The 18,461-nt window shown below is 47.6% G+C and overlaps 2 protein-coding genes across 2 annotated transcripts in view; one reads left to right on the forward strand and one right to left on the reverse strand.

Annotated features, from left to right (window-relative positions):
* Positions 1–978, reverse strand: part of LOC137301679 (fibronectin type III and SPRY domain-containing protein 2) — a 31,163-nt gene extending 30,185 nt beyond the window's left edge. Inside the window, exon 1 of the mRNA XM_067971241.1 lies at positions 769–978. The gene's annotated coding sequence lies outside the window, so the exon portion shown is untranslated. The remainder of the gene's footprint in view (positions 1–768) is intronic.
* A 78-nt stretch (positions 979–1,056) lies between these two features.
* LOC137301677 (WASP homolog-associated protein with actin, membranes and microtubules) lies at positions 1,057–18,261 on the forward strand. Its single transcript, XM_067971239.1, has 10 exons — positions 1,057–1,686; positions 7,392–7,565; positions 8,186–8,336; positions 9,061–9,230; positions 9,315–9,477; positions 13,214–13,407; positions 15,142–15,228; positions 15,315–15,410; positions 16,827–17,295; positions 17,572–18,261. Exons 1-10 carry the CDS (start codon positions 1,114–1,116, stop codon positions 17,871–17,873), a joined length of 2,379 nt encoding a protein of 792 aa, XP_067827340.1. The 5' UTR covers positions 1,057–1,113; the 3' UTR covers positions 17,874–18,261.
* The last annotated feature ends 200 nt before the right edge of the window (positions 18,262–18,461 follow it).

Genomic DNA, 18,461 nt, shown 5'->3' on the forward strand with positions numbered 1-18,461 from the left:
TAAAGGCAAATCATTTTTGATGAGGTAACAGAGAGTGTAGATGAGGGCAATGTGGTTCATGTGGTGTAAATGGACTTTGATAAAGTGCCTCATAATCGGCTTGTCATCAAGATTGCGGCCCATGGAATAAAGGGGGCAGTAGCAACATGGATACAGAATTGGCTAAGTAACAGGAAGCAGAGAGTAGTGGTGAACAGTTGTTTTTCAGACTGGAGGGAGGTGTACAGTGGTGTTCCCCAGGGGGCCAGTGTTGGGACCACTGCTTTTCTTGATATATATTAATGACTTGGACTTGGGTGTACAGGGCACAATTTCCAAATTTGTAGATAACACAAAACTTGGAAATAGTGAACAATGAGGAGGATAGTGATAGACTTCAAGAGGATATAGACAGGCTGGTGGAATGGGTGGACATGTGGCAGATGAAATTTAACACTGAAAAATGCGAAGTGATACATTTCGGTTAGGATCTGGAATGCACTGCCCGAGGGGGTGGTGGAGGCAGATTTAATCATGGCCTTCCAAAGGGAACTGGATAAGTACTTGAAAGGAAAAAATTTGCAGAGCTACGGGGAAAGGGCGGGGGAGTGGGACTAGCTGGATCGCTCTTGCAGAGAGCCGGCAAGGACTCGATGGGCCAAATGGCCTCCTTCCGTGCTGTAACCATTCTATGATTCTAAGTATTTATCCAATTCCCTTCAGAAAGTTACTATTGAATCTGCTTCCACCGCCCTTTCAGGCAGCGGGTTCCAGATCAGAACAACTCACTGCGGGAAAAAGTGTTTCCTCATCTCGCCTCGGGCTCTTTTGCCGATTGCCTTAAATCCGTGTCCTCCGGTTTCCGACCCTCCTGCCCCTGGAATCAGTTTCTCCTTATTTACTCCATCAAATCCCCTCATGATTTTGATCATCTTTATTAAATCTCCCCTCGACCCCCTCCGCTGTGAGGGGAAGGCCCCGATTCTCCCGCCTCGGCCTCTGAGCCCGTTGGAAAGTGACGTCACGGGCGATGTGACGTGATGGGCGGTATGACGTCACCGCCGATGTGACGTCGCGGCGCGGGGCGGGGTGAAGGGTCAGAGTCGGGCGCAGCGGGCTCGGGGCCTCGGGCCGATGGACGTCGAGCGGCCCGACAGCCTGGAGGGCTGGGTCGCCATCAAACGCAGCGTGTTCGAGGAGGCCGAGCGCTTCCGCCTGACTTTCCTGGTGGCCTGGAACGAGGTGGAGGGAAAGTTCGCCGTCACCTGCCATAACCGCACGCTGCAGCGGCGGAGCGCGGCGCCCGGGCCCGGGGAGCCCGAGGCCGAGGCCCAGACCAGCTGGGCCGCCCTCTACTGCCCCCAGGAGCTGCGCGACATCCACCGGCAGCTGGTGGCAAGCTGCGCCGCCCTGGAGCCCTGCTTCCCGGCGCTGCCTGAGCTGAAGCCGCCCGGCCTGTGGGGCCTCCTGTTCCCGGGCCGCTCTCTGGCCGAGGGTTCGGAGCCTGGCGCCGGCCTGGACAGCGTCTGCCGCCAGCTCGAGTGCTACCTCGGCGCCGCCATCGACCTGTGCGGCCGCCGCATCGCCCTGGACTCGCTCTTCCCCTCGGGCGGGGACACGGCGGCCGAATACTTCGAGAATATGACCGAGTTCCGCAGGAAGAGTCTGAAGGAGCAAGTGAGCCGGGCCAAGGAGGCCCTGCGGCAGGTACAGGCCCGGGGGGGGGGGGGGGAGAGAGAGGGACAGGCCCGGGGGGGGGGGGGGGGAGAGAGAGAGGGACAGGGACAGGCCCGGGGGTGGGGGTGGGGGGGGGGCGGAGAGACAGGGACAGGCCCGGGGGGGGGAGAGAGGGACAGGCCCGGGGGGGGAGAGAGAGACAGGGACAGGCCCGGGGGGGGAGAGAGAGACAGGGACAGGCCCGGGGGGGGAGAGAGGGACAGGCCCGGGGGTGGGGGTGGGGGGGGGGGGCGGAGAGACAGGGACAGGCCCGGGGGGGGGGGGGAGAGGAGAAGGGAAACAGACCCGGGGGGTGGGAACACTGAGGGGATGGAGGGAGGGAGTGGCCGGTGATGACTGATGGTGCGTGGGGTGAGAGCCGAGGGGGCACTGGGGGGAGGGGGTCCCAGTCGGACTGGGGAATTGGCTCTGGTTTGAAGGCCGCCCCCGTCTCTCACGATTCAATGGGGTTACAACCTGTCACTTTTGCCAAACCCCTCTGGCGGTGACAGTTCCACCGCTCGTGATTCTCCCGCCTCAACCAAATCATCCAGAAGATGCCTCGCTGGGGCAAGTAAATCGACCAGTGTCTGGTATAAAGCCAACTGTATCCACTCGCCCCCCACCCCAATACCGTGAGCCTATGGAGCATTTTGAAGAGTGTTAAAAATAGTAATTTTGGATGGAGGTGCTTGTGGGTAACTTTGCGGGCGAGGGATCGGCGTGCCGGCGGGCGGGGGATCGGCGTGCCTGCGGGCGAGGGATCGGCGTGCCTGCGGGCGAGGGATTGGCGTGCCGGCGGGCGAGGGATCGGCGTGCCGGCGGGCGAGGGATCATTGTGCCAGTGACTGTTGGCATGAGTACAGACCCATTGCTGCACGAGGCATCGTTGTGATTAACGAGCCTGGTATTCACTTGCCCTTAGGTTCCTTGTTAGTATCAAATCTGTCAGTTTAATGGAAAACTTGAATATGCAAAGAGACCGTTAGATTGGTTGTTAATGGTGGGGCGAAAGGATGGGGGCCAGAGGGGGCTGCACAAGGGACCGGAGTCTGAGGAACAGGGAGTCGTAGGGCTGGAGGAAGTTAGAGATAGGGAGGGCTGAGGCCATAGAGGGATGTAACCACACAGACGAGAATTGTAATGCTGGGGCCATGTAAGTCAGCGAGGATATGTGACGGGTGAGCGTGACTTGGTGTGGGATCGGACGCGGGCGATGGAGTTTTGGATTAATTGATATTTGTCAGCGGTGGGGGGCAGGTGGTCATTTGTAGTGATGCTCTGGCTGCAATCGAAGAGCTAGAAGTGGAAGCAAGTGAGGGCAGTCCCACTGAGCTGGGCAGTGTAGGAGAGGAATTGGTGGCAGATAGTGTGGTCAACTGTGCCAGAAGCTGCAGAGAGGGCAGGGGGGGGATAATTCACCAGGGTCACAGGGAGAAGCGTTTGTGACTTAGGTTTGGGCCGTTTTGGTGGAAGGGACACGAACCTGATTGGAGAGATTCAAATGGGGAGTTGGGCACGGATCTGTGAGACAAAAGCAAGTTCAGGGACATTGGGGTTGGGGCGACAGTGAAATGATTTGTGTACTTTTTGTGAAGTTAGTAACTTCCTGGAATAAAATCACAGCAGTAATGCCCGTCACTAGTTACTGGTGAGTCTTTTAAATATTAAAAGGCAAAGAAGGTTAATTGGAGTCTGTGACTTGTGTCATTATAAACGTCAGCCTGAGTGCTGGAAACAGTGATGGGGAGGGCTCCCAGGGCTCTGTTCTGAATATTTGCTGTCAGATGGAAATATGATCAGCAGAAATAACTTGCCATATTTGAGTCACAAGTCAGCCCGCGAGCCCAGCTGCTTCGGTCAGCCACTTAATATAGGGAGTGTGGAGCACGAGGGTATGTAGAGGGCTTCACTTGATACTGTAAAACATTCTGCATGCACACGGTGCATGAGCAGTCAGTGAGACTGCAGGAGATAGTCATGAGGACAATTAAATGTGTCTGTTTCAAATAATTCTTGTTCATGTGACCATACAAAAGTACAGACATAAATCCCATCCATAGAGCCCTGAGATCTAGTCCCTGGTCTTTAATTCATTATTGGTGCTGTAATTGATTTGCATGGCATGACTGTTAACATCATGTCAGACTGCTCTGTACCGTCAATAGGAACCTCAGTAAAAGCGAGAGGTGGGGGGGAGTGCAGAGAAGAAGGGGTGAGGGTAAGGGAGGGTGCGAGGGGGGGGGGGGAAGAGAGGGAACTTTGACAATTTATGTGCAGATAAATCTGCCATGTGATTTGACAGGAAGGTGGTGGTGGAATTATTTTGTTCAGTTATGCAGGACTGAAGAGCCCAGAGTAATAAAGGAATTCCTGTTATCCAGCGTTCTGTATACACACACACACACACACACACACACACACACACACACGGATTTATCCCCAACAAATGCACACAGCTGCAATCTGACTCCCAAAACTCACTACCTCCTCTCTGTATAAACTGCCCATGCCAGATGTTGACAGTTCTTCGTTCTTTATTCTGTCGCCATGTTGAGTTGTAAAGCGGGTTTCTTTTTGAAGGAATTCTTGTTCAGTTTGAATCATTAAGAATTTTAATTACAATTTCAATTGAAATTAATTTAGGAACTAAAATCAGGGGTACACAATGGCTGCCGATTGAATGCAATTCACTGGAATGTGCAAAAAGGGAGTAAAGTCTTTTACTTCTAAACTGAAGTTACAGTGGAAATCTGTATTCACAAAAATACAGAGGATGAAGGCCTGTAGCCCAGTGTGTATAATGTCTATTTTTGGCAGGGGAGTGAGTTACAGGCTGTGCTCTAATGGAGGGATTCTGATGGTTTATATATAGCTAGTCTGTCAGTCAGTCACTGCCTTATAGGGAGCAATAGAATGTTTAGATTGAGTCTAAGAGGAAATGTTTAATGGTTTATAAAAAATATATCTGCACACCCCTGAGAGCTCATAGATTATTTTCTATAACGCTTGCTATGTATGGAAGTTTAGACTCTTGGAGTGGTGGACGAGTTCGTGCCTGTCCTTCCCTGATGGGGGAGTTCCAGATATCTGCCACACTGGCAGGGGTGGGCTGGGGGCACAGCCCACGATTATTTCTGGTACACCACTTGCTGATATTGGAGGGTCACTGTCGCCATGCTTACTGTCACTAGCGTCTGATTAGAGTGGGACTGGCAGTAGCCTGCGTGCTGTTTGTCTACTACATGTCTCAGAGATCTGAAGAGGACAAAGTATAAAGTACACGCTGTAAAGGCCAGTTTCACTCTCTATATATGGGACTGTCGGGCCAGACCAGGCCACGGCTGGGAGTTGAGTTTCCTTTTGTTAATTGATTGATTTACTGTTGTGGAGCCCACAGGAAAGAAGCTAAACACAGCCAGTGAGCACAGAGCGTGTTCCCCGTGCACTGGGCTTTGCAGCGAGTTCTTAATCTTGGCTGTTCCATTTGTGGTGCTGCAGAGTGGGGCCAGCCACTTTAACCCTCCTTTTCTCTCTTCTCTTTCTCCCCCCCCCCCCCCCCCCCTCAGAATAGGGGGTGTAATGACTAGCCACTCCCCCCACCCCCCAGGGGGAGGGGCTGAAATGGCTGCCCTGTTCTCATGCTCCTAGCAATTGAAGTGATAGAAACTTGAAAATAGATTGTGTTGGTCATGGGCTAATTCTCCACTTCCTCACACCCACCCACACTTGCCTCCGCACCTGCACTCGCACACCCACTCACACTCTCAAAAAAAAAAAAAAATACTGTATTAGAGCAAATAAGACTTTCAGGTTGTTTCAACCATCTATTTAAAATAGAAAGTATTTTCTTTGATTTAACACCTTCAATTTCAGGATGACTGGGTGTGTGCACTGGTGGACTTTTACCATACTCATTTATCCTGTTGCATTGCCAGTGGGTCACCCCCAGTAGCCCGGGCACTCCTCGATCCTCTTTATAGAAGCTGCTCTGTGCTTGGCTGTTTGCCAAATGTTGCTCTGTCTCAGGCTGAACCAGCATGTTTGCAACCTCAGCGTCTTATTTGACCTTGAGCTGAGCTTCCGACCCCATGTCCTCCTCTTCACCAAGACCGCCTAGTTCCATCTCTAACATCGCCCGTCTCCACCCCTGCCTCAGTTCATCTGCTGCTGAAACCATCATCCATTCTTTTGTTACCTCCAGACTCGGCTATTCCAATGCATTCCTGGCCGGCCTCCCATCTTCCACCCTCCAAAACTCTGCTGCCCGTACCCTAACTCGCACCAAGTCCTGTTCGCCCATCACCCCCGTGCTCGCTGACCTACATTGGCTCCCAGTCCGGGAACACCTCGATTTTAAAATTCTCATCTTTGTTTTCAAATCCCTGCATGGCCCTCGCCCCTCCCTATCTCCTACAACCCTCCGAGATCTCTGCTTCTCCAACCCTGGCCTCTTGCGCATCCCCAGTTTCCTTTGCTCCACCATTGGCGGCCATGCCTTCAGTTGTCTAGGTCCGAAGTTCTGGAATTCCCTCCCTAAACCCCTCTGCCTCTCCACCTCTCTCCTCCTTTAAGACCCTTCTTGAAACATCCCTGTTTGACCAAGCTTTTGGTCACCTGTCCTAATGTCGTTGTCTTTGGCTCCGTGTCAGTTGTTTTGTCTGATTACGCTCCTGTGAAGCACCTTGGGGTATTTTACTACATTAAAGGCGCTATATAAATGCAAGTTGTTGTTGTATAGTGAGCAAAATTAGCAATAAAAAATCAGCACTTTTCTGTCATCCTCACATCTGGATTGGTTGGAAGATTTGGTTGGCGATTTCCTATGCAGCTTGTTCCTGGGCCAGTATTGTGAAAAACCCTTTGCCCTGTCCCTTCTAAATGTGTCCATTGGTTTTAGCGGGGTCATGAGGAGGTGTTTAGCAATGTTCAAACCTGATTCCAGTGGTGCAGTGAGACTGACCCTTGATCCCACCACCTGTCTGAGCAGTACTGTACTGTGGTGATTGGGGCAGGATTGGGGGAGGGGGGGGTTTCAGGACAAGGGGAATGGACCTTTTATATGAAGTCTATCTCTGTATTGTGTGTTAGCGCTGCGTACAGCACTGTGAGGAACTGCCTGACCTCATTCAGTGGCTCTTTTTCACCCCCCTACATTCCCCGAGCTAGATAATAGCAAGGCTTGTGTTCAGATTGTGTGGGGGAGTTTATCTGTCAATGCCAGAAACTGAAGGGCAGTTAGTACTTGAAATTAATACCAGACTGAGAGGTTATCACCAGATTCGAACCATTTACTGTGGACACGATGCTTGGTCTATCGCACTTGAAAATACAGGAAATCCCCCCCCCAATCCTTCATCTATCCTCAGCCTCCACCATTTCCCTGTCTGTGAAAATTCCTCCCTGCTCTCCCCAAAGGCTGCTCTCCAACAAATCACCAGGAGGTGCTCCAGAGCCACCTCTATCCTGGCCTCAGGCACAGTCAGGTTGAGATTGAGAAATCGCTGGCGTGGACCTGAGGTACACGTACCCCTCGGGGACCCCACCTCCCCAAGGGTGCTCCTAGTGTAGGATTTTTAAAACCTTTAATATATAAAATGCTCAGTGAAGTCACGGCCCTTTGGTTTGTGCTGGGGAGCAGTGACATGCTGTGAGTGACTCCCTGTTAACAGGAGTGTGTCTCCTATCCCTTCCAGATCCTGCACCAACACAAAACTGCGAAGGATATGGTCGCCCTTAAAACGATTTACCAAGACGAAGATGAGGGGTACCAGGAGCTAGTGACTGTGGCCACACAATTCTACCAGTACTTGCTGCAGCCATTTCGGGACATGCGAGAGTTTGCCTCACTCTGTAAACAGGAGGTCATGGTAATTCAATCCATTCAACTACAGTTTCTTTACCGTTTACAGTGTAGTCTCTTTAATTATGAATGTAGACTGAGTGGAGCAGGGGCTTTAACTCTCCCTTCCCTGTCATCTCGGGGACCTGGATTGAAATCCTCTCCTCTCCGCTGGCTGTGGTGAGCTTGGGCAGTCTTCACCTGTTACTGCGTATCGTGTGCATGCTCCTCCTTCCACCTGAGTTGACGTTAAATTGCGAGTCTCAGAAGCTGCAAAATGGCTGGTGTTGGAGGTGGATTGATGGCACGCTGAGCAGCAGAAGTTGGAGCTAAAGCATTATATACTGTTCGCAGAGAGTCTGATGCTGACATGTGCTCACAGTGACAACGTCTTCCATTCTTTAATGCCAATATCCTTCCCCAAAAATTCATTTATAAGAACAGACTTATTTAGAGCGCTGTTCTTTCAGCTCTGGGTTTTGAATCCAGCCCAGACTAATGGGATAAAACTCCTGCATTTGAAAACAAACTTCACAGCAGCGGATATCTTTCAATGTTTTAATGAAACTAATGATGTGCTGTTAAACGCAGTGTCCTGAGTGTCCAGGACTTAATCCAAAAGGATAACTTACCCTTCCCAAATTGCAGAAATCCTTGGAGTTCGACGAGTTGGGTCCAAAGAGGATTCAAACCTTGCAGAAAGAGGCCGAGGAATGGTCCAGGCGGATGCAGAACGCAGTCTGCTCAATCCAGGACATAACGCTGGATTACTTTAAAGAGACTGTGAAAGCACTGGCAGGTAAATCGGATCGGTGGACAGGCCGGTTGTGAGGTGCAGCCTCTGATTTACAACATTGGAAAATAAAGGGGTTTGGGTTCACGTGATAGTTTTGGAATAAAATTGGAGGGAGATTCATGTTTGTCCCAGTGAGCTGAGGGTACAGGTGAGGAGGTCATTGCTCATGAGAACAGGGGGGTGGGGGGTTGGGTCTAATGTTGTCTGGAAATGTGATGTGTATATGCAAGTGATGTATTGTTGTGTGCATTTACCATAGGGGAAATAATGTAGTGTGTGTGTTTATACAGAAAATAGATTGTGTGTGCACTGTAATCTGATACACAGCCTGTGATTATTTTCAGTTATTTAAGAATATAACTTGTAAAAATTGTGTTGTTTTATGAGCTCTAACAACACAATCATTTGACCCCAGCAAAGAAGACTATAAAACAAGCACATAACCGTTACATGGCAAGAAATAGATATCCCAGACAGAAAGGAGTAGTAACACTTGGCCCTACTTTACACCTGCTTTAGGATCTCATTCTTATGGGTTTGATGCAGTGGGTGAGACTCAGCTTTGTGAGATAACCTATCCGAGTTCACATCTTGCACACTGGAAGCTCCGAGTTCACATCTTGCACACTGGAAGCACCAAGTGCTAGGGGACTTGTGAATGTGTGCATGATAAAACTCTGTCACGCTGATAGTGAACATTTCTCGCATGCTTCTGTGTACCCTAAAGCCATGCAGAAACAGATGGAGGAAGATCGAAATCATTTTGGCAAAGCTACCTGGGCCAGTGCAGCACCCAGACTGGAGAAACTGAAGTTTATGTTTGCAAAGGAAACCTTGCAACACATGAGGTCGAAGGAGCTGTGCTTCAATCGCAGGAAGGCAGAGATTCGGGACAAGGTAACGGTGCTGCATTTCCAGTTATTTATGTCTCTCTCTGCAGGTGTGAAACACTCCCCGCAAAACACACTCTTTTAATTTTAGATGGAACGTCTCAACGCTGAGGAAACGGTGGAGACAGTGGATGAGTTAGAAATGCAGTATTATGAAACGCAGCTGGAGCTGTACAATATTCAGCTGGAAACGTTAAAGTACGAGGAGCTGCTCCTTGTTGCACAGTTGGACACCATTCGGCGACAGGTCAAAGGTGAGTGCCAGTTCAGTATTCTCGTTTAAGGTGCGATGACGCACGTGTAGGCTTATTCCGACTAACCCACTCTCGCCTGTTAATATAAAATTCGGAAATGTCCCTGAGTCTGATGGCTGCTGCTAATGCTGTGAGGAGTGGGAATGATGTGTCAATAATGTGAAACACACCCTGCAGACATCTGTATTAGAACAGAAGCAATACTTGCATTTATATAATGTTTCAACATCTCTCTGAAATGTCTCAAAGTACTTAATATACACTGAATTGGTTTGAGGTACAGTGACTGCTAAGTAGGAAAACCAGCATCTGTTATTTGCACAGCAGTGAGGCTAATGGCCTGTTCTATATTTGGTGTTGCTTGAAGGAAGACTGTCAGCCAGGACAGCAGGAGAGCTCCCTGCTCTTTGAATAGTGCTATCGGATCGTTAAATTCAACGTTATCCACAAAATGGGTTGACAGGGCCTCCATTCAGCGTCTCATCTGAAGGACGGTATCTGAGAGTATTGGCCTAGATTATCTGCTCTGGCCACAAACTCTCAATTCATTCTCATTCAATGATGCTCACTGGGCTAAGTTGAACTGGAAAAGAGGCAGAGAGAGATTTATGTTACACTGGCGCCTACGTGCGAGCACTAACTAGGTCTCAACCAACCTCCCTCGTCAAACACTGTTAGAATCCTCTGATTATAAGAAGCAAATAGATGTGTGTGCGCAGTGGGAACTCCGAGTATAGCTGTGCCTGCATTTTTGCAAAAATTAGCCAATGGCTGAAAAGATACTTTGGGTTCCTTTTGAAAGTTCACTGAGCCCATTGATTGGGTGACAGCTGTAAGCAGTGGTGTAACTCTACAATATAACTGTGTGGTGGGATGCGACCCTCCTGGTTCTAGTACTGGACTAGTGAGCTGAAGGTCGTCAGTTCAAATCCTGCCGTAGCAAGTTGGGAAACCAAATTTTTTCGAAATTCGCAGTACGATTCCCGTGGGGGATGAAAAGGGAAACAAGCTGCATAAGAACCTTTATGTAAAGAGAAGGCTGGCTTTGCTGGTTAGTAGGAAGATTGCAGTGAGTTCCCCTGATTACTCCCCTAATTAGACACCATTTAGCCTTTCTGTCTGCTCGCGTTGATACAAAAGATCCCATGGCACTACTCGAAGGAGCTGGGGAGTTCTCCCAATATTTATCCCTCAACCAACACACCAAAACGCATGAATTGGTCATTTATCTGATTTGCTGATTGTGAGAGCTTGCTGTGTGCAAATATATTGTCTAATTCATCAACTGTGAAGCATTTTGGGACATCCTGAGGACATGAAAGGTGCTCTATAAATGCATGTTCTTTTTCTTTCTTCCTAATTACTGCTGGAATGAAGTGAGTTGTGGAACACAGACTTTCTCCAGATCACCAGTTACCAAACTTGACTGACTTGTATGGCATCCAGCAAAGCAAGGGGTGAAGTGGAAGATAGTCTTTGTGGGGCATAATGAGTAGGGTTGTCTGAATGCAGGAGGCCCTTTTATTTAAATTCTCTGAGGATTGCCAACTCCGAATGGGAATTCAGCGAATAGTGGGAAGTGTATCTGACTGTGCAGTCAGTGTATCCTGGCTGCATTTCTGCTCGTAGCCATAAGTTTTTCAAGAAGCAAACATTTTGAACCAAATGCATCTTTGTCTAATGTTAGCTTAGTAATGGCTCCTTCAATTCAGTCGAGGTACAAAAAAATACCAGCTTCGTTCCAGAAATCATGGTACCCCCTGCCCCTAACTCCGTAGAATGCTTGTCCAACAAGCAACAGTCCATAAGAGATAGGAGCAGGAGTAGGCCATTCAGCCCCTCGAGCCTGCTCTGCCATTTAATGAGATCATGGCTGATCTGACTTTTACCTCAACTCCACTTTCCCGCCTTTTCCCCATATCCTTTGACTCCCTTGCTGATCAAAAATTTGTCTAACTCAGCCTTGAATGTATTCAATGACTCGGCCTCCACAGCTTTTTGGGGTAAAGAATTCCAAAGATTCACAACCCTCTGGGAGAAGAAATTCCTCCTCATTTCTGTCTTAAACGGACGACTCCTTATTCTAAGACTATGCCCCCTAGTTTTAGATTCCCCCATGAGGGGTAACATCCTCTCAAGTCCTCTCAATCTTATGTTTCAATAAGATCTCCTCTCATTCTTCTAAACTCCAATGAGTATAGACCCAACCTGTTCACTCTTTCCTCATAAGACAACCCTTCCATACCCGGAATCAACCTAGTGAACCTTCTCTGAACTGCCTCCAATGCAAGTATATCCTCCCTTAAATAAGGGCACCAGAACTGTACGCAGTACTCCAGGTGTGGTCTCAACCGCACCCTGTACAGTTGTAGCATGACTTCCCTGCTTTTATACTCCATCCCCCTAGAAATAAAGGCCAATATTCCGTTTGCCTTCCGGATTACCTGTTGCACCTGTATGTTGACTTTTTGTGTTTCATGTACGAGGACACTCAGATCCCTCTGTACCGCAGCATTTTGTAGTGTTCCTCCATTCAAATAATATTTTGCTTTTTTATTTTTCCTCCCAAAGTGGATGACTTCACATTTTCCCACATTATATTCCATCTGCCAAATTTTTGCCCATTCGCTTAACCTGTCACTATCCCTTTGCAGACACTTTGTGTCCTCATCGCAACTTGCTTTTCCACCTATCTTTGTATCATCAGCAAGTTTGGCCACAAGACACTCTGTTCCTTCATCCAAGTCATTAATATATATTGTAAATAGTTGAGGCCCCAGCACTGAGCCCTGTGGCACCCCACTAGTTACAGATTGCCATTTTGAAAATGACCCTTTTATCCTGACTTTGTTTTCTGTTAGTTAGCCAATTTCTATCCATGCCAATATATTACCCCCAACACCATGCGCCCTTGTGCAGTAACCTTTTATGTGGCACCTTATCGAATGCCTTTTGGAAATCCAGAAGTCCCTAAGCCGTTTGCCAATTGGCAGGTGCCAAGACACTCCTTTAAAATATAAACACGCTGTGTCAGTCATTCAGGCATGTGTCGGATTGGCAGCTCCTTTTGAATTTAAGACTTATTTACGTTCTCAAAGTTCCGATAACTCTTCCAAGGTATTTATTAACCTGCACTTTTCAAATCAGTGAGTTTTATCCGGAGCCTTTGAAGCTAGTTTGGGACTTCCGAGGAGTATTAGTTAAGGTAGTTAATGCGAACGGGAAAAGATTCACTACCTAACATTGGTTGCATTTTGTAGTTTAACGCAGAGTTGCAGAATATTAATTCTCTGCCACTGAGGAGTTGGGAAAGTTTTGTAACAACTGAAAATTATTAAGTCTCTGTTATCTATTTGCTTGTACATTTTACTGTTCAATAGATTTGTTTGGTGGTTAAAGCCTAAAACAAGATTCAGTGTAGTGTCATTCTGCTGCTTCTCCAAGCCAGAGAGGATCGTGTGGAGGCGCTGGCCAGGAACGGTAGCTAAAGTAATGTAAAGAAAGGTTCTCTGTTATCCTGGGTATGCAATCAAACATACATAGATATCAGGGCAAGTGTAAACACACTGGAGGACGTAGGGAGCCAGGGTCACCTACAAGAGGAGTGTGAGAAACACCAGTTTAAAAATACCCCAAAATATAACAGCAGCCTAAAAATGTACCCACATTTGGAAAGAAATACTCCCATCTACTTTTTATGCACCTAACAGAAGGTCTTCACTTTTCCCAATTATAGAAAAAGAGGAAGAAGTGGTTTATTACGACGCGTGTGAAGACCCTGGAGAGCTTCAGGCCACTGAAGAAATGGGGCTGGGGCTGGTGCACGACACTCGTCCAGGAGACATTAAAAAATTGTGGCACAAGGCTCACCAGTTGGAGACTAAACGAGGTCGTATCGGCATACGACGATCCTATTTGAGAAATAAGCGGGTAATTCATGAAATTCAGTATAACGGTGCAATGCTACCTCGTAATCTGATTGGTTTCCCCTCTTTTCATTTATGCAACTTCCAGTATTGTAATTTCACAAATCTAATAAGGAAGATTGTTTTCTCACACATGACTCTTGTTCAGCCAATCAATCTTGATTCAGTCCTTAGCTCTAACATGAACCTCGTTAAATGTGTTTGTTTAGAATCATAGAATGGGAAGGCTGCGCTGTTGTTAGTTTTGGCTTAAAAGCCTTTCTAGTGGATCAGCTATTTGTGATTTGGCACTGTGGCCAGATCAGTCCGAGGACTCATCTGGGGGTTTCTTCCCCAGTCAGAACTGGAACATCACCTCCACAATGTAGATGCTGACGGAACTGTAAAACGATGGGTCTCTTACACATAGCAAATGAGGCAGTGTCGATAGTTGGTAGTTCTCTGTGCCGCGAGGACCAGTGACTAAGCAGTGCATCGCCAAGTGGATTGTTCAATCCATCCTAATCTGCTACCGCCTTGCAGGGAAGCAGCCTGGGGCACGTTAGGGCTTTTCATGGTCGAGACCAAGCAAGGAAACAATCCAATTCCTATTGACGTTTTTAAGGCTGCACATGGAGTAATTGTCACACGTTTACTAAAGATTACGATCTAGATTCTACAAGATGATATCTTTTCATACATTGGTCATAACAGCTGGTGTTAATGGCTCCTATGCACAGGCTCCCCTCCTGAATTTGCACTACTTTGGTATTCTCTTATGGTGTGTAGAGGATGTGGAATATAGAAGGATAGATCTAGATCCTAGTGAGGTTTATGTTTTCTGATTGAGAAGCCATCCTCTGCACACCACAGTTCCACCATCCATCCCTGCAGGGTATAGTTGTGGGGTTCTTGTGTTAAGCAGTTAGTTTTATAGAATCATCGAAAGGTTACAGCACGGAAGGAGGCCATTCAGCCCATCGAGTCCGTGCCAACTCTATGCAAGAGCAATCCAGCTAGTCCCGCTCTCCTCCCCCCCCCCCCCCCCCCAATCCCCATAGCCCTGCAAATTTTTTCCTTTCAAGTACTTAATCCAGTTCCCTTTTGAAGGCCATGATTGAATCTGCCTCTACCACCCCCTCGGGCAGTGCATTCCAGATCATAACCACTCACTGTTTTTTAAAAAAAAATGTTTTTCCTCATGTCCCCTTTTGGTTCTTTTTCCAATCACCTTAAATCTATGTCTTCTGGTTCTTGACCCTTCCGCCAATGGGAACAGTTTCTCTCTATCCACTCTTCTAGATCCTTGATGATTTTGAATACCTCGATCAAATCTCCTCGCAACCGTCTCTGTTCCAATGAGAACAATCCCAGTTTCTCCAGTCTATCCACGTTACTGAAGTCCCTAGTCCCTGGAATCGTTCTAGTAAATCTCTTCTGCATCCTCTCTAAGGCCTTCACATCCTTCCTAAAGTTTCAGTTTAGCTGTAGGTCAAAATTAACTAGCACAATGGAGCGATTTGTGGAGCCTTGTACAAGACAGGAGTAGAAGACCACTTACAACTCTACCTATGTACAATATCATGGTGACATGTTCACGTACATGCTCCGCGTGTAGTTTCCCAGAACCTATTAATCTAGGCTGCTTGAGAATTCATATTGAAAGAATGAAGAAGACCCCACAAGACAGATAATCTATCGTTATCTAGAAAGGATGCTGCCTTCACCCACAGGACCTAACCGTACTTTCTGTTAATAGGATCAGTGTGAGGAATCTCAAAAAGCAAAGCAGCAGCGAGAGCAAGGAGATGAGACTCGCTTCCGACAACACCACAGTATCCAGATGGTGAGTGATCACAGCGCCTGGCTTCTACGGGATGTAATCAGGAGATCTTTTGTTCAGACTTGCTCTATGAAATTGTGTTTATACAGAAACACGACAAGAAGAAGGAAGAAAACAAAAGAAGGAGGGAGTGGGTAAACCAGGAACGCCAGAAGACTCTGCAGAGGCTGCGTACATTTAAGGAGGTAAAGATTGCTGCCTGTCATTTTGTTTTTTTTATTCTTAATCCTAGTTTTGAATGCTCGGAGATGCTTTGGGTTACTGTTAGGGCAGTGTGTTTGTGCCTCAACATCACAGTCACAAGTTACGGGCTCCATTCCCCAAACGTTAGGTTCTTGATCTTGGGCATGGTTTTTGGAGAAGAGAGATGGATTGGAGACGCATGTCTCCTCCTACATTCCCCACAGAAGAAGAAACACTGATCCCTGGCATTCCAGCTAGTGACTGGCATACAGGTCATCACCTGCCACCTCCTGGCTGGGGAATGGAATGTGGCTTAGGGGATACCCGAGTGGCAAAAGGAAAGGGGTGAGAACTTAACCAAAAGCTAAAGTCATGCTGTTGGTATCATTTAGAATAAATGATCTTTCAAACAAGCATGTCCCTGGGTTGCAAAGCTCCGCAGGTGGTTTTAATCCAGCGGGGGATGTGTATTTCCCCCTTTATCAATGTTCTAAAATCCTTTCTATAAAGAAGTGCCCAAAATTGGACAGGGAACTCCAACTGTGGCCTAACCAATCATCTTGTACAGATCTTTGTCAGCTTTTGTACTCAACGCCCCATGTATAAAACCCAAAATGCTATTTGTACTTTTTGTCTTTTTCCACCTACAGTTCTGCATCCCTAGGTGTGTGTATCTGTACCCCACATCTCTTGCTTTTCTGTTCTATTCAGAAATTTACCAGTGGGATATATATTTCCATTCACTGTTCTCTTGCCCACAATGTACCATGTAACATTCACATTTAAACAACATTTGCTACATATCTGCCCACTCCCATAGGCTGCTTGCATCTCCCTGTAGTTTCCTGCATTCTTGGCAGTTCGCCATGCCGTGCCCTCTGAATTTGATGGTGATGCAAGTGTTTACTTGTTCCAACAGTGCGGGCTGTTCAACTGCAGCAGCACTGGGTCTCTCCTCCAATAGCGTTCCTGGAGTTTGTCATCTATCTGTATGAGAGCCACTGGTTCATCATCTTTTGTAAACCATTTTTTGCTAAGGCCAAGGGTCCCTTCTTTCGAAGTATTATCTCTCCGTTTCTTCACCTCATGTTACGTGCCATCTGCAGCCCGAGGATGGGGGTGATGATCTACTCTCTGAACCCTGGTGACACTCCGCTGTAATTGCCCACCTGGAGTTGTTCTTCCTCTGACATGTTCCCTCCCTCCAGGTGATGAAATTCCCAGCCTCTGGTTGGCACCCTCCGCTGAGCATGGCAGAGTTGGAAGCCCAATTCCTGGCACCCACGTGCAAGTCCCCCTGATTACCAGCTCTCTCTGCACTTTATACAGACTGTAAATAATGCATTTGGGTTCATCATTTAGTAGCACATTTTGTGAGTTTTGCACGTTTATCATTTTAAAAATTTCTTCTATTCCAGAAATCGTCAGCACATATTGTGTTTAAACCTCCTCGCTGCCAAACTCTTGGGGTGCAGAGACAATTCACATCTTCATTTCAGGCTTCCTCCGTATCTGATCAGCCGGTGTCCCTCCTAGACCATCCTGCCAGCAAACCCAGCAAGAAACAATCGGGAACCAGAACCCCAAAAGCACCCAAGAACAATCTTAAAGCTCCCGTCGATATTCCAGTGCAAATCTTCCACCCGGCAGGTGGTCTGGTATCTCCAGAACAGGCAAAGAACCAAGGGATTTCATCAGTGCCTTCTGCAACGCCCCCACCCCCCCCTCCTCCTCCCCCTCCCCCTCCCCCGCTCCCGCCCCCTCCCCCACCCCCACCCCCTATTACTTTCCTGGGCCGCAAGAGCGCTTCAGCAGACGATGACCAGGGTCAACCGCTCGTCTTCTCCGCAGAGAATTCAGCGAAGAAATCCCTGAAGGAAAATATAGGTAAAAAAAAATCACAATATCCAATCTTTTTAGATGAAAAATATCATGGGTGTTTTATTAAAATGGTAAAACAGACATGTACGGTTTAAAACCCATGCTTGAGTTTTCAGGCTATTGCCTTGTTTAGGGGATTAATCGTATGACACTGTAAATCTTGAGCAAAGCTGCTGCACTGTTTGCTGGGTGATATTTAAGCAACTTGCTAATGATCGCAATTATAACTGACTCTGCACCTCTCCCGGCTGTGGGCCTCCTCCCCCCCCCGGCCCTTTATAGGAACGATGGATGATGTGCTGGCTTCCTTGAAACGTGGTGAAGTCTTCCTTAAAAAAGTAGATCGGACGAAGCAGCAGTCACTGGACAAGTTGGAGGATCTGCGAGGCGGCATGTTAGCTGCAATCCGACAAGGCGTCCAACTGCGGAAAGTCACCGTGGACATTAACCTTCCTATGGACAATGACCCAGCCAATGAGCTGGAGCGTAGCATTAAAGCAGCCATGAAACGGATGAAGAAAGTGTCCCCTGATTCGGATGATGAGGAACAAGATGACGGTCAGTCTGGAGAATGGGACAGCTGACCCCACACTCTGTGTCTCCACACTTCCTGTATGATTAATAACCTCTTGAGCAAACTTTTTTATCCTGTCCAAATTAGTTGACAGGAAAACCTTGTAACAAAATAGAATGAAGGTTTGAGTAGTTTAAACACCAACTAGATTCTCTGCTGAGTGATCTCGGACACGATGGCCCGACTGGCTGCCTCCTGAGCCGTAACTTTCTATGATTCTGTGATCTCACCGTTGTGCTGCTCCACTTCACCAAAGAACTTCACTAACTTTTGAACATCAGATGAAAGAATTTATTTTATAATTTTGCAAAATGTCAGAATTCCGTGATGCACTGGAATATGAAGATTATATACATGCACTGGGCCCGCTGGCAATTGTCAGTGGTTGCTCCAACAAATTGAATTATCCAATAATTTGCATTAAGCACCTTTTGAATTAAGAGTAGACTTTACACATGGGGCGCTGGTCTCCTACAGCGCGCATTTTAACAATTTTCAGGAACCAGCAAAGACCGTTGGGCACTTTCCCAGTCCTCCCCCTGCCCCACAGCCTCTGGTTGTCCCTCGATTCCATGTACACTGACTCCTTTAGTTCCTC

This window comes from Heptranchias perlo, chromosome 34, assembly GCF_035084215.1.
Source record: "Heptranchias perlo isolate sHepPer1 chromosome 34, sHepPer1.hap1, whole genome shotgun sequence".
In the NCBI taxonomy this organism is placed as follows: domain Eukaryota; kingdom Metazoa; phylum Chordata; class Chondrichthyes; order Hexanchiformes; family Hexanchidae; genus Heptranchias; species Heptranchias perlo.